Source organism: Parasteatoda tepidariorum, chromosome 6 (assembly GCF_043381705.1).
Source record: "Parasteatoda tepidariorum isolate YZ-2023 chromosome 6, CAS_Ptep_4.0, whole genome shotgun sequence".
In the NCBI taxonomy this organism is placed as follows: domain Eukaryota; kingdom Metazoa; phylum Arthropoda; class Arachnida; order Araneae; family Theridiidae; genus Parasteatoda; species Parasteatoda tepidariorum.
In genome coordinates, this window is record NC_092209.1 from 67504869 (window position 1) to 67529054 (window position 24186).

A 24186-nucleotide genomic window follows, 5' to 3' on the forward strand; every position below is an offset into this window, starting at 1 on the left:
GAAAAGGAAACAATTAGAAAAATTCTAAGAGAATAACTAATTTAAGAGGAAAAAAATGTGTCTTTTTTTTAAGTATTAAAACAAAGCTTCAGAGTATTAAAAATAATTCTGCTATATTATGGAAAATTTCTGGCACAGTTGCCAGAAATAATCCGTGTAGTAGGGTAAAAGTACGAAATCTGGGTTAAATCTAGGTTTCTTTCTAGAGAAACAAGGTTCTTAATCTACAAAACTCTTGTGCGGCCAGTCTTGACATACACTTCTGAAGCTTGGACAATGACAAAACAGGAGGAAAATTGTATCACAAAATTTGAGAGAAAGATTTTGCGGAGTATACTTGGTGGTATAAATGAAAACAATAACTAGAGAAGGAGATTTAACTTTGAACTGTAAAAGATTTATAAGCATCCTGATATTATTAAATACATAAAAATTAATAGAATGAATTGGATGGCCCACGTGATTCAAATGAGTGATGACAATACAATAAAAAAGATACTGCTCTTTAGACCCACTGGTACAAGAAAGCAGGGAAGGCCGCGGTTGAGATGAGCTAACTCAGTGGATTCTGATTTTTGCGCAATTTATGAAAAGAATTGGAGATCAAGGGTGAATCAGAAGTCGTCATGGTGGAGAAATCTTCAGAGGAAGGCATTGGCTCACATTGAGCTGTCTGGCCAATTATGATGATGATGAGGGTAAAAATACGTTAACAAAAATTTTCAATAGCAAAATAATTCCCCAGCAGCTATTTTCCATGGATCAGGATGCAGCAGAGAAATTTGAAATGAAGGTAGCTGTATTCTTTCTGGTTTGCATAGGGAAACAGACTTTTTCATTACAGTTTTTAAATTATTTTATTTTTTTAGGGATTTTTACAGCGACTTTTGAGGTATCAAAAACTGTCATGTTTGAAAAAAATCCTCGTAATTTTTTTTCTTCATCATTTAGATGTTCCGAAGCGGGATTCACACCCCGACCATCCTGGTATGACACCAACTCCTTGACTACGATATAAGTTGACCGTCATTATCACTTCATCAAATTATTTGTTGTCGCTCTGATACCAAAAATGTTCATATTCAAAACCGAANAGGCATTGGCTCACATTGGGCTGTCTGGCCAACTATGATGATGATGAGGGTGAAAATACGTTAACAAAAATTTTCAATAGCAAAATAATTCCCCAGCAGCTATTTTCCATGGATCAGGATGCAGCAGAGAAATTTGAAATGAAAGTAGCTGTATTCCTTCTGGTTTGCATAGGGAAACAGACTTTTATAACTTTTTCATTACAGTTTTTAAATTATTCTATTTTTTAGGGATTTTTACAGTGACTTTTGAGGTATCAAAAACTGTCATGTTTGAAAAAAATCCTCGTAATTTTTTTTTCTTCATCGTTTAGATGTTCCGAAGCGGGATTCGCACTCCGACCATCCTGGTATGACACCAACTCCTTGACTACGATATAATTTGACCGTCATTATCACTTCATCAAATTATTTGTTGTCGCTCTGATACCAAAAATGTTCATATTCAAAACCGAAAAAATCTGTACCCTACAGATACATCTGTATGAATGGTTACAGATTTTATTTGTTAACAAAAAAAATGTCTCTTTTGAACGATTACGATGTAGTTTAGCTCTACATTTTGTAGTTTTAGAGAAAAAAAACTTTCTGTCGGAAAGTAACTGAGTTGCTATGTTTTAAATTAAAAACTCAAAAACTATTTTTTTCTTCAGATTTATGTAGCATCTTTTAATTTGGGAAATTAGTATGTATGTTAAGTATAATAAATCCGGTTATTATTAACACCTAATTGATCAATATTAATAATAACCGAATATTTTGGTCTTAATTAAAGAATAAAAATGTAGATTTCTGTATCGTGATCTGCTTCAGAATAATCCCTTCCCTAAGTCTTGGCAACTTCTAGGCAGCAGCCCGCGAAAGTACAAAAAAAAAAAAACTTACTTAAAGGGACCAACTTGAAGAGTATAACTCGTAGCCACCCCCTGGCAAAACTCTACATGTTTTTTTAAACAAAATTTCCAGTTTAAAATCAATCTGGCGCCTTGGCTTTTGTAATAATAACCGGTTAATGTTTATCACTTTTGCTTAAATTAATCACTTTAACAGGCTTATTTGGCTATCATTAATATTGAGCTGTTAGTATTAATAATAAACGACCGTAACATATAGACTCCCTCACTTATCAATAATTGACACTTAATTGCAAGTGTCAATTATTAGATTAATGATTAGAGATCTTATTAAGAACGCTTCGCTACAGTAGACATAACTATCAGTAATTTTTTATGTAGGAAAGAAATTAAGGAAGAAAAAACAAGAAAAAAGCACAAATTAATGTAATATCTTATGAATGAAAGATAATTTTTACTTAGAAGTGTATGACATTAAGATGTATCATAAGAATACGAATTTCCAATTTTCAACTCATAAGTGTATTCACATAATTTTTTAACATGTCATTCCTTAAAGTTATAAGTTTGTTATGTTTTACCACTTATCAATAGCCTTCATAACTTCTTTTTCCGTGAACTCCTTTGCTATTCCTACTTTTATATGAATTATCTGCCTCTTCAAGTTATGAATTAATTGCATTTGTTTTCTCACAGCAATGCATAGTTCCTTGATTTCTTTGTTTTTATTCTGCATTTCAACATGCGTCTCTTTAACTTTACTCTGATGAATTTCTTGCAAATCGCTAAAATTCTTTTTCAATTCTTGTAGCTCATCATTTACTTTTTCAAACAGGGAAGAATTCTTGGAAACCTCTTTTTCTAAAAACATTTTCGTACTAGTTAATTTTTTATTTCGTTCTTTTAAGTTTTCAATCAAAGATGACGACGCGTTCAGCTCTTCTGCTGTTTGTCCAACCTTTGAGGAATTTTCTTTCAAACTTTTTTCTAGTTTATCAATCTTCTGAAGGCATTGCAGATTTTCTCGTTTTAACTCTGCTTTGCGAACTTCTACTTCTTTTAATTCTTTTTTTAAACCCTCTATGATTTTATCTTTTTCTGAAGATTGCGAGTTTAAGGAATGCACTTCTTCTTTTAAACGTCTTAATTGAGGCCTCCAAAAGTTTTCACCTGATTTCAAAGATTGTTTATCAATAACTTTTTCAACCAAAGGTTCTCTTTTCTCCATGACTCAAATATGTATCCTGCCTCAGAAAATAGATATCAGAAAGCATATAAAATAACAAATTCAACTTAAATATTTAAAGATCTTTGTCAGCAATCGCATAGATGAGCAATTTAATCTAGTTGTGACCTTTGTTTTAGAAATACTCCTAGCTTACGGCTTCCATGGAGCAATGAATCTGTTTATATCTAATGTTCACAAACACAAAGCTGCCACAAATCATCAGAGTCGTAATCTCGAAATTACCATTTTTTATCTCATCTGGCTTTTGTGACAGAATTTATGCCAGTGTCTAAAATTATTTTCATATCATGAATTTGCATAGAAACCTAACATTTTCTAACCAATTGGGTACTTGTACTCCAATAAGAAGAAGACAATCAATACATGTGACCTATGACGTCAGCACCAGCTAATCTTTTAGAGTACTAAAGTTGAGCTAAGTTTCTCTACTTAACTTGAAATGATAATTAACGTTACATTAATTAAATACAGAGCCGTGTAGCTCATCAAATTTGTTGAAATATAATTCTTTCTAGTCTACTTCTAGTACTTAACTTAGATTTTTTTTAATGTAATTTATTGTAAGCGTGATGTATTTTTGTTTTGTGTGCCTCGCAACTTCGTTGCATAATAAGTTCGTTTATGTTTTACAAGGCTTCGTGTCTGTCTTTGTGTTAATATATAAAGGTTGTAAGAAAGGTGGTACCATGTAAGAAATTTAAGTTTCGAATGTCGCTACCATAAAGATATATTTCGAACGGCCGTAGAGATTATATCTTAGTTACAGAGAATGCGATGTCAACTTCCAGAAGAATGGTGGTAAAAATCATAATGTTTAAAACGTATAGGCTTCTCGGGGAAAACTCGTAAAATTAATTCTTAAACTGCCTTTTAAACAAGAAGCATGTGGCCGTTATGATAAACAATGATAAAGCACATGATAAACAAACACGAGTTTTGAATGTTGATACTGCAAAAAATTAAGCCTCATTTCCGAAGAGTACTGCACCATTTTACAACTAGAATATATTTTTAATCTTAGGCACCCTTGTCATCTTTTAAACTTTTACTTCCCTTCAACAACAAAAAAATTTGTGGTTGATAGATGCAAAGTAAAACACCTGATGTGGAAAATGACGTTATGTTTTGCACCAAAAATAACCTCATTATTAAACCTCAATTTCAACCTATTTACACCTCATAAAAATCAACCTCATATATAGCTCAGCGCTACTTTTAAATTAGATCGAGTGAAATTATACACACCCTCAATATACTTATTTGCTTAAAGTGTAGATAAAATAACATGTACACATAAAAAAACAACGTTCCTAAGCTCGTTACTCAGAGGTAGATTTTCATCAACCTCAAAAATGAATAAAACAACTTCATACACCTTGATTACACACCTTGGTAGGTTGATTTTGCAAAGTTGTCTTTGAAGACAACTTCAAATAAACCTCAAACCAACCTCAACACCTCAAAACAACCTCAAAAACACATTAAATTTTTGCCAGGGTTTCTAGAGGCACTCAAAACAGACCTGATTGTTGCTTGCTGAGCTCTATCATTCTTATTTCTTAGATTTTTAACCCTTTGCTTTCGGTGCATCATCACATGTGGTCCACATGTTGTACAAGCCGTAAGCAAAAGGTTAATCAACATACAAACTTTTTTTATCTGTTATGCGCTAAATGTAAAGTAAACCTACAAAATTAATTACCATTTTAATTTTTAGATTAGCAAACATACGAGTAAAGCGAGTACATGGATTTGCGAAAGGATTCGATTATAGACCTGGTCATCAATTCCATCCTGGTGAAGACATTACTCACGCTTGGAACGCTGTTTTTATTTTTGGAGCATGGCGTCTCATAGATGTAACCTGGGGTACAGGTACGTCGAGTCTAAATGCATATTTTAATAATACTGCTCTGTTGGCGTAGTCGGTTAAGGCGTTGGCCACACTACTGGTTGAAGAGCTGGGAAAAATACGAAAACCTCCATTGGTTGTGGTTTAGAGGTTAGGAGAGACGGGTACCAGCTCAAGCGCTGTATACGTCGTCTGACCAGGGTCAAAATTATATGACATTTTTACTATGACCGTTAAAAGATTGAGCCACGGAATGATTGGTCATGGCCATGGCTGGGTGGTGTACTTATTTTAATGTTGGCATATAAATATTTTAGTTTACGTTCATAAAATTCAAGGGTAAATTTTCTAAACCATGTTTAGGCATTTTCAAAGATATTAAAAAGTGTACTATTTATACATTATGCTGTTAACTTTTACGTTATTTGCTAAAGATTTTTCATAGTGGTAGTTTTAAGCCGAGAAAATTTATCAAAATCATTAGCAATATTTAAAATTTTGTTAGATTTGTGTACAAATAAGGCATAATTTTCAGGGTTTTCAAATTTATTTTTAGATTTTTCCTACCGGGGTGGTTAAAACAAATGCTTCGAACTAAGAGTGATAAATAAAGGCATAAAATAAACTATCACTCAAAAATATTTATCGTATAAATTTTAAAATTTGCAGTTATATAAAACTCCACTTGTTTTTTGAGGGGGAGGGAGGAGGATTTTTTTCAAATTCCAGCTAAAATATGAAATGTAAGCAAAAATACGTGAATATAGCAAAAATATTATTCATTTTCAAAATTTCTGCTACGTTGTATATTTGTTTTTAAAAACAAATGAATATATAAATTAATTCAAATCAATTTTTAACCAGTTATTTTCTGAATGCGTCGACAAATTGTAATAAAAAAAATTCTGACCTTGACCTCTAATCAGAAATACCTTAATTTATTTGGAACAAATCGTATTTGAAACGTAAAATGGGTCACTTAGTGAATCACAGCCTGAATATTTTATAACTGTCAACGGAATAATCCATGCAACTGCGAAATACGAGGACACACTCTAGTCGCAGATTTGATAACTCGTATTGGCAACAAAATGAAAATAAGAAAAAAAAATCGAAAACCATGAGGTATCGATTAATCATTTACGGTGACTGCAGTGGTGTTCGTTCTCGCTTTAGTGGTTTTTGACACGCTACGCGGTTTCCCTTGACTCATCAAATAGTTCTGTATTATAATTATTCAGTAATTGCCTAAATATATTATTAAAAGATATAATTAATAATTTTAGTTTCAATTTCGTATAATAGGGCATTTTAATATAAAAAAAGTAGTAAAAAGTTTAAAACTATGATTTTTAAGTAGATTAAAAAAGAGTAAATAGTTTTTTTTTGTCTGACCTAAAATGGAAAACGTTGTGTGCCTTACTTTCAAAAGGTTTTTTTTTCTAATTTTACAACCGTCGTTGAACAACCGACCCAATTTTATGGGTGTACGACTACTAATGTTCTACTCCGTAGCCTTGTAATTTTGAACCCAATCCAGAAGAAAAGGAATCCAGAAGAAGTCTTTTTGATGGAGCTAACCCGCATTTGCGTTACATGGAGAGGAAGTTCACGAAAACCTCCCACGGTTAGCCTGACGGCAAGAGGACTTTAACCCATGATCCGTCTACCACTGAGGATATTTCACGTCAGCAATGTGGTCGGTGCAAGCCGGATGCGGAATTCGTATCGACTGGGATTCAAACCCGGTTCGTCTCATTGGAAGCTCTATCCCCTTTGCCATCGCTGTCAATGGTGTTAAAGTTAAGTACGATGGTAATGCAATTTATATTTTTATTTTCGGTCTGACAAAATTAAAACTCGAGAGAGATTCAATCAATACTGAACTGTGAGACAGAAGATTCAAAAACAGACAAAGGCTAATTTGTACGACTGTTAAATTACCCTAGATTTACAAATCCCAAGACACTCCATTTTTTATATTACATTTAATTATAAAGTTAGATTTTTCAAAAAAAATCGCATCACATGTGGTGGACACATCTATTAAAAGCATAAACAAATTATAAATATAAAAATATGCATAATAGAATTTTTGTCCTTAATGATCACAAACATGAGTTAAATTTAAAAAAATTTTGTCCGATCAGCGAAAATGGACTCTGTGGAAATCAGAATAAATCAAGAAATTTATAGTAAGTATAAGGAACCAGACGTCATAACAATTATAAGAATTAAAAGAATCCATTAATTTGGACGCATTATATAAGAATAAACTCGATTATAAAAATGGAAAACCAATAATAAAAACTAAATGGCGAACTGATAAAATAAGAAGAAAAAAACAATAAGTAAACATCCAAAAAGTATCTAACATGTATCCGATAAAATGTTTTAAATTATTAGGGTTAAAGTCCAGAGGGAGACCTAGAAAAAGAATGATAAAGCAAGTAGAAATTACTTCAAATTGTCAATTGCAAGAAAAATGGGACAAAGCTAAAAGAATGGGCCAAATTTTTTAAAGAGGTTATGGCTCTGCATTGGATGTACCACTAGAAAGAGGATGAATATCAGGTAGATAAATGTAACATAAACCTGAAAATCTGAGAAAAACAATTTTGGAAAAAGTTTCGTATTTCTTTTATTGTATATACACTGTTTGCAAAATAGTCTGCCACCAGTTATTTTTTACAGTGTTATTTATACCATATACTATCCCTTACACTATAATTTGCTGTATTAGAAAAATGATTCAATTATAGTGGAAAAATTTAATGAAAATGTACAAAAGGGGCCAAAAACTATGTAGTATAAGGCTTTGAAAAAGTAACTTAGATAAATAAATATAATAAAGGACACGAAAATTTTTATAAAGTTATTACAGAGAGAAGTTTTATGTTGTATTTATTTAAAAAGGCTTCTTACTAATAAATCCGTATGTATTTATTTCTAAAGTATAGCTTATGCCATCACTTTTTTAATCAAAGTTGAAAATGTATAAAATGAATTGTTTTTATAAAATTTATAATGAATGTTTATTAAGTCTCAAAAAATTATGCTTATCAGAAAATAGAAAGTCTTCATGAGTTTGAAAAATTTTGAAGTATTTAATATTTCAATTTAAACAAAAAATAAAAATGTTGCTTGTAATTTACAGAATAGCTTTATATGATCAATATTTTAGATAAACTTATGTATTTTTTTTATAAAACAATTTAAAACCAGAAGCAACAACATAAGAGATTTTATTAATCCAATACGGCAATTGCAATTTGCAATTTGCTTTTAACCAATGCACACAAAAGCTGATACGATTGCTTGTTATGTATTTGAAAGGAATAATTTATATGCCATAAAAAACTCCTATCTGTGAAATAGAATGAAAAAGCACAACAGTTGGCGAAGAAAATGACGGTTAATATTTTAGGATGGCACAAAACGGTTGAATTGATTCCAAAAACTCTATCACGTGGCTGCAATCTCTTGCTGAAACAATTACGGTTTTTTTTTCGCATCAGCAATTTCAACTTCAATTACTGAACATCATTTGCCATGGTATTCTGCGACCTAGACCTTAAAAAAACAAATTTTCTCCTTCGTCCTGTTAATAAATAATAAAGCTTATTAATATTAAACGATAGTCCATTTTTTACCTTTTGTAACGCAGTATTAATTATTTTGAAACAAAATGATTAGATTTCTTCTTAACGTAATTAGTTTTTTTAAATAATCTTTATTTGAAAGAAGAAAATCACAGTAACTTTAATTACAGAAATTTTTAGTAAAAACAATTTGGTCAAATTAAAGTTAAATTTATGTTTATGTAATAGGATTTTACTGATCTGAAAATTTAAAGTTTATCAATAATTCTTACAAAACTTAAAGACTTCTGATAAAAAGGCTTATAAGATTAAAATTAAACTCAGAAATATGTTCGGTAGTGGGTGCAAATTAATATTTAAATGATTAAAAAAAGAAAATGTTATCGAAATTTAAATAATCATGGTTAAGGAAGGTTGGCATGCAAGCAGGTTTTTTATACATTTTATTTTATGTTTTCCTAAAAGTGATTTGTTTGATTTTGATAGTGATTTTCTATTTTCGCAATTTTAAATCGCAATTTTTCGCAAGCAGCTTCAAAAGATTACTCCTGATGTAATGTGTATAGAATTTTGAATTGATTTTTGACACGTGTTCTAATATTGCGAAACAGAACGTTATAGTCTCGCCGGTTCGGTTTCACCATTTCAGTCCCACTAATTTTCATCCCTTTCCTTGCCTTTCTGTTTCTAATCTTTTTCTGTTTTTGTATAAAAGTCATGATTCCAAAAAAAGTGCATGAAAAAACGAGAATATAATCTAAATACTTCAGATTAATTTCTAAGCTTAATATTTTATTTAAATTTTCCTAAACCATTTAAGAATTTTTAATGTTTCATTTTTTCTCATATAATTGTTAACTTTAATTTTTTAAATTAGATACCTCTTTCACTTACCACATTTAATAATAAATATACTTCCAGGGTATACTGACCATACAGGTAAATTCCAACACAAATTAAATGAGCATTTCTTTCTTACTGATCCAGAAGTCTTGATCTGGACCCATTTCCCCTACAGTGAAATGGAAAACAACTACTCCAGGTAATTTAACAAAACGCTTTACTTATTTTTGTAAAATTCCAACAACAAATTTCACTCAAAAATAAACATAGGATGGAGATTGGCTTTAACATCGTGCGTTGTTAGAAAGCTATCAGAAAAAAAAAATTTTAAATAACAAATTATTTTACCGTTATTTTACCATATTCAAACAACGCACTCAAATCACCATAAATAAGAAATAGTATTAAGTTAACTGTGAGAAAAGCAGCTCATTAACTGCTTTCACCTAATATGGTTAAACAACCAGAATTTTATAGCTGCAAGTAGACCCACCTAATGAAGCCACTTAGTTCCTTGGAGCTAGATACATCTTATAGCGGAGAGGGCTAATCTGTCAATCTTATGACCGATAGAACGAGTTTTTGAGGGCCAGCATTGACGCCACAATATTTCTCTTCGACACAGGAAGAGTTTCCATTGTCCAGCACTCCCCAATTTTTGACCCTGGATTCTAATGCGGTACTTTTATTTACGAATAGATGGCAGCACCATAGAACTGCTTAACAAAAGAAGTCTAGTATTTCTCATCTCTTACGATAGATAAAACAACCATATAAACTAAATGAATCTCACTCCACGGTTCATTTGATAAAACACAACTCAACCAAAGGCAAATTTCAATGCCCAAACCTAACGACAAACCTAGCTCCAATGTCCAGCTAAATTTCTTTTTACGGTTTTGAAACCATACTAGTTGTAAAAAATTTCGAAACCGTAAATGTAAAAATGTTCTTTATACCGTACACTTTACCGACAATAGGATAGGCAGACTTATTTAGGTTATTTTACCGTTGAAGGTTATTTTACCGTAATTTTAGAGTAAAAAGCGTAAATAAAATCTCTTGACCCATACTCACCCATAACGGTTTATTTGTTTAAATAAGGTTAGGTGGGATAAAGTGAGTACATGGGGTAAAGTTGGTATTTGTTTAAAAATATCTATTTTCTCTTTTTGTTAAAACTATCAAAACAAGTTTATTCATGGTGTAAAAAGAAAGATTATTATTACTGTCTATATACTTTTCATCCCACAATCCAACTTATATTTAATACTAGCCGCTTAAGGCGGCCAGCTGTCTGCCACGCTAAAGGTTTTCACAAATAAAGTTTTTTAAAACATAGCAGGAAATATGAAGATTAGTTGACAATTAAAGTGTTCCTGTCCTGCAATTTTGTCTTCATATCCAGATGAACAGTGACAAATTATATCAAAGCGAAGCATTCTATTTACGTATCGAATATGTTGCCACATTTTTAATACAAAAGTTAAACTTTTCTCCACTTTGATAAATGTAAACTAATGCGAACCTTACAATTAAATTATTAATTCCTTCGTATATTATTGGTTCAAGTTGTCGAAATTTAATATTTCAATTGTAAGGTTCGCATTAGCATACATTTATAAGAGATATGCATTTTTTAATAGTTTTTTGAATATGGCTCTTTGAAGACGAAAAAGCTTAGGTTTTCTTACAAAATGACTGATAACTAAAAAACTAATCCAAATTTTTGAAAAAGAAAACAAATACTTCTTCATTATGTCAAAACACAATTATGTGCCGAGTTTCGTGCCTGGGCGAGGCTTCTAGGGCGATATATTGTGATTACAGACAGACACACACACAGCCGCGTTTATTATTATGTATAGATTATAGATTTTTAAATCTGTCTTCCCTAGGAATAACTTCGATAATCTAATAAAGTCTATTTTTCATAAAATAGGTTTTTGCTTACACGTCACCTCAATCAATTCAATTTGCATTGAAAGTTTCTATTCCTATCTTTACAAGAATTAACTTCCATTATCTAAAAAAGTATGTTTCTCACAAAGCAGACATTTGCCTACACATTTCATTACAAAATTCAATTTATATTTAGTGTTTATATGTCTGCCTTCACTAAGAATAACCCCGATTATCTAATAAAGTCTATTTATCTTAAAATGGATATGTGCGTACAAGTCACCACCTCGAATTAATTTATATTGAATGTTTCTATTCTTATCTTCACTAGGAATAACTTCGATTAGCTAAGAAGGTATATTTCTTGTAAAATTGATGTATAAGCTTTGATAAGCTTTATATTGATTAAAAAAACTAAATCGTATTGCAGATGGCAGCTTCTTGACAAGCCACTTAAACTGGACGAGTTCAATGCCTTGCCAAAAGTCACTCCATTCTTTTTCGATTACAATCTCAGGATACGATCCCGTCCTCAAAATCCTGTTGTATTCCGTGTCCAGACGGAACTGAAATTGACAGCCCACAAGCCTACAAGGTACAAGTACAAACTGTATTCGGTCGAAGACAGGGAAAACGGGGCTCTCAACAACTACGTCTTCTGCCAACTGAAGGAAGATCGACTTCTCGGATCATTTGCCATCGCTCCGCCCACGGAAGGAATGTACTACTTCAAGGTGATAACTTTGTACTCAGTTCTAAAATTAAGGTTACAGTGAAAGCACCACATTTAATATACATTTTTAAAGGATATTACACATAATAAAAGTAAAGGAAATTACACATAATAAAAGTTAAGCAATAAATATGTTTTCAAAATCTGACCTTTGGGTAAGGCGGTATTAAAACATGAAAACCAGTTCACTAGATGGAATCAGAAAGTTTTTCTGCTAAATCATTTATGAATAATCTTAGTTTACTCCTGTATTCAGACAGAACTGTCGTCAATCAGTTAATTGAACTTTAGGTTTCAAAAAGGATATATTTTTCATGACTTGAACATTAATCCTTTATTTCAACAAGGATTCCAAAAATATCGATGTATACAAAGAACAATGATTGTGGAACACTCTGAATGATAAAGTATTTTTTTTAACCTTTTGGTTAGGGATGACAAAATATTATATTAATATTATTATTAAAATATATATCAAGAGTTTTATGCTTCATAAATTGTACCTACTGTCCCATTTCATGATATTAATAAATGAGAATGTTAGCTATTCAACCTCATTAAGATACTGTAATTCTGCTTTTAAAAATAAAGCAATGTTTCGGAGTTTACAATCAACAGAACTGTCCAGGATAGCCAACGAGATTAGAAATTCTGCATTTGGTGTAGTTTCAATTGACTACTTGCAGAACTGATTCTTTTCCAGAATAGATAAAATACTGGTAGTAAGAACTTTTCATTTTTATATTCTTTTGGCGGAAATTAACTATTCCAGATTATCACCTATTTCCTTTTATTTATGGCAAAAACATACTTACTGTGAAATTTCTCACATAATATATTGAAACTGTTATTAAGTAGTGTAGTTACGAATATTTCATTTCTTCCGAACGAAAGGAAAACCCGAAATGGTTTAAGACTATTATTTTGTATTTTCTGGATAAGTTCTGAACTGAATTTGTGAGTTCGCGATTCTAGTCCATATAATAACATAATCCTAGCATAAATCCTTAGCCTAACCAACTTGATTTAATACAGTTATAGAAAGCAGATGGAGAAAACAGTTTTATATTCTCGATAATTCTTTTATTCATATTCATCAATTTTAATATCTTAATTAAACTTTTTTCAGAAGACATTTACTAATTACGAGTTAGTCATTGTCAGATGGTTTAATATATTATGGTTAAGTAAACATTTAAAGGTCCCCGCCGGCCGAAGACTCCCCATGTAATAAAGTGTCTGATGCACGTTAAATCTGTCGAGTCGCAAAAGTTCTCCATGTTCCCATAACAAAATTGGAGATCGATCGTTCTCTGATTCAGGTCAAAATTACGATCTATGGATGAATGGTCCGCCCTATAAACGGGTGCGACGTATGGTGGAGCAGAAGTCGAATTCTTGGCCATAGATGGCGCCACTGGAAAAACAAGAACAATCGCACCCTCTCTGCCTAAACAGGCGTACGTCAACAACAACAACAAACATTTAAAGGTATTGAGCGTAAATTTAGAGAGAATTATAATATAAATACAAGGCATTTTTTAAAAATATTACTTCTTTTGTTTTAGGTGTACGCAAGACCTGAGTGGCAAATGTACGAAGATACGACCCTAAGGAATGTAGCCATTTTCTTGTTGGAGTGCGTGAAGGCGAAGAAGCACGTCAACCCGTACCCACTTCACGACGTTCCTTGGGGACCTGCCCAGTCCTTCTTCGACTTCAAAATGAAACTTGTCAATCAGATTGGTCCAGTCATCGTCACGTGGGGAGGAAAGAGAAAACTCACCATCGAAACAGCAGAAGTCATGCTCATTACGCAACAGGTAAATTGTGCTAAATCTCCCCCCAAAATTTAAACGACAAGATTTGCTATTGAAAAATTCTATTTGCGCGAGAAGATATACTTTTTAAAAAAAACTTTAAAAGAATTAACTTTACATTTAATACGATAACAAGGCACTTTATTTTAACCTTGATATAATACAATTGTTCGAAAATTTGGAGAATGTTGATATTTTCTACCATTCAATTTTGCTAGAACTCTAACCATTTTACACTTCAAATTAATCCTTTTTTTAAATTTTATTACATTGTTTGCGTTTCTTAAAAATTCGGCTTTTAGAGGACACAGTTTTTCACAATTTACTGTAGAAGACAGTATACAGAGAGTCTTTGCTTTTCTGACAATTTCTGTAAATTTCCGCGAGAATCCCTTTACGCTTTAATGAGAAATCCCTCCGAATTAAAAAATCAATATTAAATGCAAGTTAGAGCTATCGCTAACATATTTTTTGTATACTGTCAATATCTATGCTTATAAATAGCTCATTCATTCTTGAAAATTTTTTGACTAAACTGCCGCTATTTTATTTGCTGTATTTTATTTGCTATATTTTACTTACTATTAGTTTTTATTTGCTATATTTTACTTGGGTTAAAAACTGGAGCAGTTTACTGCTGAAGGACAATACTTGGGTTAACAAAAAGAGGATAGTCATGCGTGACTTGCTAAGTTGAGTTGATTTTAAATAGCTGAAAAATATTTAATGTATTTTCTGTACTCTCAAGAATAAAACTCTCCTTTTTGACGATTCAGCAGTTCTTGAGATGTATTTCATTAATTATGAGAATTAATTATTTCATTACGAAATCACGTGATTTGTAACGAAACGCGAACTCTCTAATATGACAAAAATATTTTCTCAATTCTAGACCTCATCTCTCTCTCATTACGAAAATAATTCTTAATTTGACGAAACTAGATTGGCGAAATACTAACCATCTCTTTACTTTGACGAAATTCGCTTCCTTAAAAAGTGACGATAGTTATTTATCGAAGAAGTGACAATAGATAGTATAGTTTCATTGAAGAAGTGATGAAATGAAGAAGTTTGTATTACTTCATCACTTAAACTGAATCTTCGCTCGGAGCGCATCCCAGGAAATAGTTTCGTCATTTTGTGAAAATTTAGTATAAATTTTTATTTAAAAGTGAGAATGTTTAATTTCGCAATCATACCGACCGGTTTATGTAGGAGTTAGGGAACTGGTCTTGCATTAGAAATATTACTTCATCACTTTGACTAAATGTTCGCTCGGAGACTATCCAGGAATTAGTTTCGTCATTTTGTGAAAATCGAGTATAAATTTTTTTTTAAAAGTGAGAATGTTTAATTTCGCAATCATGCCGACCGGTTTGTGTAGGAGTTAGGGAACTGGTCTTGCATCAGAAAGGTTCTAGTTTCGAATCAAGGGCAAGGCATGGATGTTCTTTCATTCTTTGTACCATTTGTCCTTACTGTGGGAACAACGTTGGTCCACCTAATTTGGTACCCCTGAAAGAATGGCCAATAAATCTGCCCTTCTGATGCCTGCATGACAAAAGGTCATTCTCCAGGTGGGCAATGGAAAGGAAATTTCGAAATAGTTTTCTTCTATAAAAAAGCTAAAACTGCATGCATATTGTTATAAAATGAATTTTTATTTCTGCAGTTGTTTGATGCGAATGGCAAGGAGATGGATACCAGAGGGATCATCAACAGAGAGGACTCCGATACCCGAATCTCCTTTACGATCACTCCTCCAAGGATAGGTTTCTACAAGCTGCTTATCTTTGGCATCCCCAAACCAAAAGTAAAAGGAAAATGGCGACTCCCCCTGCTCGCTTCTTTCCTCATAGACTGCAAAATCACCAAGAACCCTGCAGACGACGATCCTTACAATTCCAACAAGAAGGGCGCCAAGAAGAAGAAAATGAGAATACCACATGTCAGGTGAAGGAGTCACCATTTTAAAGTGGAAGTGAAGCGATCACCCATCGTTTCGCCAAATAACTGGCTTCAATTGTCGCCAGATTAGAAATGCTTGGATCGTGGCCAGATTCACAAACATTTCAACTTTGTTTGGAATTATGAAGTGATTCATGGGGTTAAACTTTATTGATATCGATTTTCGAAGCAACTAGTCAAAAATAGATACAACTTTTGAACACAAGTGATCTATTATTAATTCCAAAATGTAATAATTCAATAACATTGTAGTAATTATCAGGAAAAAATATTCGATGCTTGTTTCATTTTTTTCCTTCTAAATTTTCGAACCACCTGTAAGTGTACAAGTTTTTTATTTATTTATTTATTTTATAGCCGTTTTCAACTAAAATTTTACCCTTTTATGTGAAACAAATGAATTAAACGCTTTCATAGGGTATCTAGACTTAATCGGTAGTATTTTAATAACTCATACAATTTAAATACCAACCTTTTATTGAAAATAATTACACATTAAACATGAGTTGAAAATAGTAAAAAAATACGAAAATAAATTATTACATTAAAAGTTACTAGAAATAAAAAAAAATCCCTTGTAATTCTATTTAAGTTTAAAACATTAAAAAGTTCTACTCAATTTTCAAGTAACAAAGGAACGTATTTAAGTAATCTTGAATCTAAATATGTAAGACCTTATAATTTAACAAAGATTATTTAACGTAGCATAATAAATCATTAGACATATTGAAAGTTAAACGCAATTTATAAGACTTTAATTTCAGTTAAATCTGACCGAATTCAACTATAATGTGTCCATAGATGGAAAATAAATGCATAAATTTATTAAATAGGGTCTTGATGTAAATATATACATAAAAACTATCGCTGTTATAGAAATATAGTATGTCGCGAACATGCGCGTATCCAACTAAATAATCTCCGTCTTACTAAAATAGAAATGTTCCGTTTTCTTATCATTTAAGTTTGAGGATTGTAATTTAAAGGCAGATAAACAATTAATAATTTTTTATTAAATGTTTTTAAATGTATTTGTATTTAAAAAATCAAATTTATTCTGTCGTTCAAAATATTTTGTCTTTATTATAATTATGTGAGTTTTAAATTCCATAATATTAAGTTTTTATTTCACTGTAAAATAAATGGAGAAAAGATATGTGAATAACATTAGCATATGCGGAAGTACGCGTAATTGTTAAAATAGAAATATTCTTTTATTTTTACCTTAGATTGACGATTGTTATTAATAAATAGATTTAAAATAAGCAAGTTACCTCTTAAATTTATTAATATTTTTAAATATAGTCTTAATTAAAAATTTATTCTTATATAATTGTTCATTTTTTTCGCATTTATTATTATAATTACGTAAGTATTAGATTACGGAATGCTAAAGTTTAATTTCAGTATAAAATATTAAAGCTAAACATTTGAGTATCATGATCATAATGCGAAAGTTCCGGTAATTATCAAAATCCATATATTTTTATTTTTATTTTAGTTCGAATATTGTTATTCGAAGATATGATAATTGAATTACCTTATTTTTCTATAAGTATTTTATGACAAAGCCGTTTTAAAAATGTAAACTTATATTATAGTTCATGATGCTTTGTATCATTATTATATTCATACGAGTGTTAAACATCGAAATATTATTTTGATTTTATTACTTTTAAAAAAAATCAATGATATGTGAATAGCATATCGCGGAAGTACGCGTACTAATTGACAAATATTTTAAATCAAGTGTTCAAAAATTATTTTGTGCCTTAATTTTTAAATTATTGATTGAAAAGCTCAACGAGTTAATTTCTTTATTAAATTGCATGTAAAAGATGGATAAATACAGTTTAAATAGATTAACGTGATTTTACGCGTTTAGAACAGCAGAAAAGATGTTTATGAAAATATTCGATATATTTCTGTAATAATTGTACATAAATTTTAAATATATACATAGTTGAAACAAGTCTATTTTTCTCTTTACAATAGTTAGTCGAAAATCGTAATATTATGTAGTGACGTAATAAATAGACATTTCTACTTATCTACATTATTAATCATCACCTAGTATAACAGTATTTTAAATTTAAATTCATTTAAAATTTAGTTTTCAAAATAATTGCCTAAACTGATTGTTTATTTAAGTAATTAAAATTCAAAACATCGATACTTCAAAACTTTAGTTTATTCGCATTTTTTTTAATTTTGTTGCAAAATATAAGGTCACGTTTATCGCTATTAAATCGTTAATATTGATTTGACTCAAAGAGATTAATAATATTAGATACATGTATTTCAAAGATTAGAAAGTATGAAAATTAATTAAAAAGATTTTCATTAATACTTATACTAAATTTGTTTAAAATCCTTAATATTTTTTTCATACTTTCATTTTTCAATGAACATTCAATTTTAATTGAGTTATACTTGATTATAATTCACCTAAATAGTTAGTTAATAGGGCAAATAACAGGAAAAATTATTCTTTACTATAAACCTGAGCAAAATAAATTAATAAACTATTTCACTTTAAAGTCTTATATAATTACATGCTATGTAATACTACTATGCAATGTATTATTTATATTTTTCATATCTGATATGTTTTCTTATGATGGTTGTCCGTTCCTTGTATCGAAAATTAGATAGTTCTAGCACTGTTATGTGTGCAAAAGTGTAATAAAGATATTGTCTTGATAAATGACAAATAAGCCCTTACATATTCCGTCCAAACAAAATACAAATAAATACTGTTTTTTGTTATGTGAGTTAATTTTTTATTTGTTTTCCTTTTACTCTCATAATCTGAAAATAAATCATCCAATCTAAAGGATATAAGGTCCAGAAATCACTAACTTTTCAATATGCGTGACAAAAAATAAATGAAGCAGTCAATTTCAAGCGTGAATTATAAAACTTTATTAATCATTGATACAATTATTTCAGATCATTTACAGTTTTTTCTAAAACTAGAAATACTATAAGCTATAGGCAGGTCACTGTTTAAGAACCAAACAGAAAGATAATTTCTATTATGTTTACGACAATGTTTGAAATTCGACATTCTGGCAAATGAATGCTGAAATCTGGACGGCAAATTATTAATATTTCACACATTGCCAAGTACAATCTTGTGAAATACACTGTAAAAAATTCCAGAAAAATCCATGGACTGGCACCCTTAGTACAGCATCCGTAATATCTATTTTACCGTTACCATAAAATCTATTTTTCCATGAAATTTTAAACCGTAATTTTTACAATAATTACAAGTGATTCAATAATTTTACTGCAAATTTTACCGAAAAATTATGGTAAATGACAATTTTTGTCTTGTAAAATTTCACAAAGGAGAAATGGATTTTACGGTTAAAAGTACTGGCACCCTGATTCTTTTTATCGTAATTTGATTCGAATTTGTTTACAATATAGGAATTACATCAGGCATTTTAAATTGTCCAAGTATTCCATGAAATTCCAACATTTCATATGTTGCTGATAACATAAATAATAGACCTTTTTTCTGGCAGTCTATCATGAAAAAAATTTCTAATCATCCCTGGTATGGTTTGATATGATTTGATGGAAGTTAACGTATATTAAACAATTGCATTCTTAATATTTTGTACAACAAGCAATTATCGTTCAATACACAAATTATACAGATACTAAGTAAAGTATATAATAAGACTCTTTATTAGTACTATTACCCAAGTGTTCCATACATTAATACTGGATAAAGTATATAATACACAATAAATAATTCCAGATCATATGATGGTGAAAGTTACTGGCATTCTGGGTGCATCATCCGTAAATTCCATTTTTACCGTAAGATTTTATACCGTTATTTTTACAGTAAAATTCATCTAATTACAATGATTTAGTGATTTTGCAGTAAATATTACTGTAAAAATTCCGGTATATATGAAAAAATATCTCACGGTATATAACTTTAAAAATGTATTACACGACAGTAACAACCGGAACTGGTAATTTTTATTATAGTACGATACGGAATTTTTTACAGCGCAATTTTCTTTATTAATACTTTTTTTTCAAATTGACAAGCGTTTATATGACAAGATTCTCTTCAAAAGACAAGAGTCAAGAATGACAAGATATTCTACAGAATAACGAAGTTACATGCATTGCCGATAACATATATATAGAAATAAAAGCTATATATAATTAAGACATATCTCTGAAGAATTAAGACGCATCATTAGTAAATTAGAAAGTTTTAGGAATTTTAAACATACTAATTTCTTGTTAAGAATGTTTGATTTTTAAAAACAAATTATATGCTTAAACTTATAATTAAATTTTTAATAAAAAAATATAAGTTTATCATTCCAAACGGTTCAAACGGAAACAAAACAAAAATGTTCAAAGTTTGCCCACCAACAATAAATTCAAAGATATCTTTGAATCATTCATTTTTAAAATAATTTTTAACCCTTTTTAAATGAAAGAAAGCTTTTAAAAAACAGGAATTTAAAGTTTAATGTTGTAATTTTGTGACGAAATAAATAAACCTCAAAAGTGAATCTTTTTTTTGGGAGGCGGGTAAATTAATAAGTTACCTTTGCATATGTCTCGTACATATATTATAAATTCCCAATATTTTTTTTAAAAAAATTACAAAAGAGTCTTATTTTTCTTAATTCCTCTACTTCTTAGATATTCAAACTATAAGGAAAACAAGTGTTTTAAAAATAGGTGTACTTAAATACGTATATGTGCATTGACTTTGCACGACAAATTAAAATTTTTTAAGTCCAAATATTTTACTAAATTTACAATCCTTTTAATGTTCCTCTAAATTGATATTAAAAAAATATAAGAGATTCAATCTTTCAAAGCAGATGGAATACCGGTGTCCCTTTCATGCATGTTTTTTCTAACACTCTAATTACAGTCAGAAATATATAAAACAGTTTTAATTATATAAAACAGTCTCATAGAGTCTAAGAAACAATCTGATAAATTATCTGAATTATATTTGTATTAAAGTATAAAATCCAAAAAAATAGTTTGAAACTTTTCTTTTATTCATATTAAAAATTTCATCAAAAAAATTTTTTCTGAAAATTAAAGAAAAGTCAATGATGAATTATTGTTTTTCTTAGATCTAAATAATTGCGACCAAGTGCAATTTTGAAAAATTATTGTTTGGAAGATTTTACCTTTAAAGTAGAAAAAAGACACCGGTGTTTCATGCAGTATTTCATAACCGTAAATTATTAAAATGCTAAGCATAATATCTTTAGCTTATTTTGACCTAAATGAATACAAAATAATGAAAAATGTATTAAAAACATCTTAAATAAAAATTCTGTGCCAAAAGGATAGTAATAAAAAACATTTAGTTATAATTTTTTTGTTTGTTTCAAGTATTAGTAGAAGAGAAACGAAGATGAAAATTGCTAAGAAAATTTCTTGAAGAGATTAAAATTAATGTTTCAATCGTTGTAGAAAACTCAAAATCAATCGCATATTAAATGGCAAACGCGACATGAATATTTTATTTACACAACTGAGTTTCTCTCAAAGTTCATACTAATATTTATATTTAAGTTCAAGAAATGTAATACTTCTTAATATTAATTCAACTACATCTAGGAAAATATTTTCTTCCAATTGTTTCATAAAGAAAACAATCTAAATGTTATGAAAAAAATTAAAAAATTTGTCTCTACGTTATAACTTCAGCTGCTACCATGCTGTTGCGGAGATTTTCTGGAGTGGATATGTGTTTTTCTTTGCTTGCTCTTTCTCTTGCATGTGATGCAACATTTTTCTTTGAAGTACCATGTACCACACATATGCCTCAAGGATTTGCAAAGTCCGTTTTCCATTTTATCTCTACATTCACTCAGAGCTGAAACAAATGATGTGGATATTAGAGTCTCATAAATAACTAAGTCAACCATAACATGATCTCAAAGTTTTCGAAATTTAAAATAAACATGCTGTTTCACTGTGAAAAAAAGGTATAATCAACAAAGGTAAAACGAACAGAATATGGAAATATTAATCGTATTTCTGGTTCTATGGGAACTATTGTAATTCTTACCAAAGCGTTTTGGTATCGATTATACTTTAGAGCATGACATAAAAACTATTGTTACTTTTAAATTTACTTTTCAATTTCTTTTTTTCTAAATGTTCCGTAATAAGAACCATAATTTTGAAAACTAGAATTATCGATAAACCGTTATTAATGTGAACACAAAAGTAAAAAAAAAAGAATGGTCATCCTATATTTAGGTTTTATTACCTGTCTTTTTTTTTACACGAAATGTCACACGGTACAGTCATTTTACCAGGATATTTTCTCCATGTTCACTCGCAATTTTCATATTATCTCTTTTATAAAATAATTGAGGAAAATATTTTAATATATTTCGTATTTTAAAGTTTCACTATAGGTACAGAACTTATTTTAAGTAAAAGATATTGTTTTTTCTTTTCAAAAAAATGCCTTTCTGTTAAAAAATATACTGCTCAAAACAATTAAGGGATATTAAGGTTGTGGGTTGATCTTGCGCCTCGAGAATTGATTGAATGATTGATACATTATCGACAGACGCAGTAGGTTAAATGAGATAAAAATGACATTTGTTTGGCAGAAAAAAATGCGTTTTATTGAGTTTCCCCAGACGGCCAGCAACGTTGAACACCTTTGGGGCATCGAGTCAATGATGTTATTAATGAGGGTCTTGGATATTCTGTGCCACTTCTCCGGAAGAGCTCTTTCCAGTTTTTGGTGAGTTTTTGGGGTTGGTAAGCGTCTATCAATCCGTCTGCCCAGAATGTCCCAAACATGCTTCATTAGGTTCATATCCGGAAAACACGCTGGCCAATCCATTCGGATGATGCCTCCATTCAAAAAGAAATCATTCACCAAGTTAGTACGATGTGGCCTTCATTTGCCGTCCATTAACATGAAGTTATTCCAATTGCTGTAGCGTAAGGGACTCCAATCGGTCTCAGAATCTCCTCCCTTTATCAGCTTATTCGAACGATATGGAGATCGGTGCGCCCATCAATGGAGATGCCAGCAAAGACCATCACTCACCCACCGCCAAATCTTGCAATTTCGTACGCAAGATTGTTTCTAGTGCCACGTTCCTTTTAGATGAAAATTCGCCTATTATCAGGATGAACAGAAAAACGAGACACACCAGAGAAAAGAATATTGCGACATTCATTTCTCCTCCAGTTCACAATCTCTGCTGCCTTTTCCTTGCAGGCAGGACGGCGCCTTGCTGTTAATGTGACGCACAAGAATCGATCGGCGAGTATGCAGACTTACAGCGTGAGGTCAGTTTCGTACAGTTTTGTGTCGAAACTCTGGTACTAGTAGCCAAGCGAAGGCGTTGGAAAAGAGTGGCATTCGTATTTCGGTGTCTCCGATCCATTAGAGTTAAATAACGGTCTTTATTGGGCGTTGCTCCACGCCTACGCCCTTGCCCTGATCTTTGGCATTTCCAGTCCCCCAAAAAACGGTTCCAGATCTTGGAAATAACACTTCGTAAAATTCCAATGGCTTCTGCTACTTCGGCTTGTTTTTGGCCCCCCTCTAACCGGTCAAAAACTTTCCACGCTTCTGGTTCGGTTAAATGACTTCATTAAGACATCGCTCTCATCGAAGCAACGCGCTTACTGAATGTCGATCATTCTTTTTATCTTTGACTAACATTAAGTTGAAAGCCAACTCAAATTCGCTGCCGTTAAATCGTCGTTTTCGCCGTCAGACTAAAAATTTTTGCATACTGCCAAGTTTGAAAATAAGAAAACATTGCTTTTGTGACTCTTTTTCCATTTTATGTATTAAAAAAATTTGTTTATACTATTATTTCATACAATATCCTTTAATTGCTTTGAGTAGTATACATTTATATAGGCACATTTAAAATTAAATGAACAGATGTTTATTTTAAATTTGATGTATAGATTAAGATAACGTTGATGATCGTACCAGCTTTACTGTCCGGACAAGGATCAAGGTTGCAGGGTTGTCTATGATTGGGTTTCATTTCTATTGGACATCCAGTTGCTGGACCTTGCGAGGTGATATTGATACATTTCACGTGTCGGATTTGAACCCCTCCACCACACGTTGTGGAACACTGAAAAATATTGTTCATTAATACTGAAAATTTCTTGAGTAAAAATCATTAATGACGCATTTCAAAAAATTAATGCCTTTATAAATTCAAATTTTTGATATTTTCAAGACATGAAATTCTAAATTAAT

General features: G+C 30.7%; 3 protein-coding genes across 3 annotated transcripts in view; 1 reads left to right on the forward strand and 2 right to left on the reverse strand.

Moving 5' to 3' along the window:
• Positions 1-16183, forward strand: part of LOC107453715 (kyphoscoliosis peptidase) — a 70622-nt gene extending 54439 nt beyond the window's left edge. The window contains exons 6-10 of the mRNA XM_043041874.2: positions 4912-5069; positions 9570-9690; positions 11824-12127; positions 13695-13949; positions 15619-16183. Coding sequence (XP_042897808.1) covers positions 4912-5069; positions 9570-9690; positions 11824-12127; positions 13695-13949; positions 15619-15903 — 1123 coding nt within the window. The 3' untranslated portion in view covers positions 15904-16183. The remainder of the gene's footprint in view (positions 1-4911; positions 5070-9569; positions 9691-11823; positions 12128-13694; positions 13950-15618) is intronic.
• LOC139425766 (testis-expressed protein 9-like) lies at positions 2427-3194 on the reverse strand. The gene has a single exon (XM_071181708.1). The coding sequence runs from the start codon at positions 3171-3173 to the stop codon at positions 2523-2525; it is 651 nt and encodes a 216-aa protein (XP_071037809.1). The 5' UTR covers positions 3174-3194; the 3' UTR covers positions 2427-2522.
• A 2632-nt stretch (positions 16184-18815) lies between the features above and the next one.
• LOC107453721 (A disintegrin and metalloproteinase with thrombospondin motifs 6) overlaps positions 18816-24186 on the reverse strand; it is a 97449-nt gene continuing 92078 nt past the window's right edge. Inside the window, exons 25-26 of the mRNA XM_043041875.2 lie at positions 23908-24058; positions 18816-21804 (exon numbers count right to left, since the gene is read on the reverse strand). Coding sequence (XP_042897809.1) covers positions 21632-21804; positions 23908-24058 — 324 coding nt within the window. The 3' untranslated portion in view covers positions 18816-21631. The remainder of the gene's footprint in view (positions 21805-23907; positions 24059-24186) is intronic.

Excerpts from the sequence above, each read along its gene's own strand:
- LOC139425766 (XM_071181708.1), bottom strand. The coding sequence starts at position 3,173 with ATGGAGAAAAGAGAACCTTTGGTTGAAAAAGTTATTGATAAACAATCT.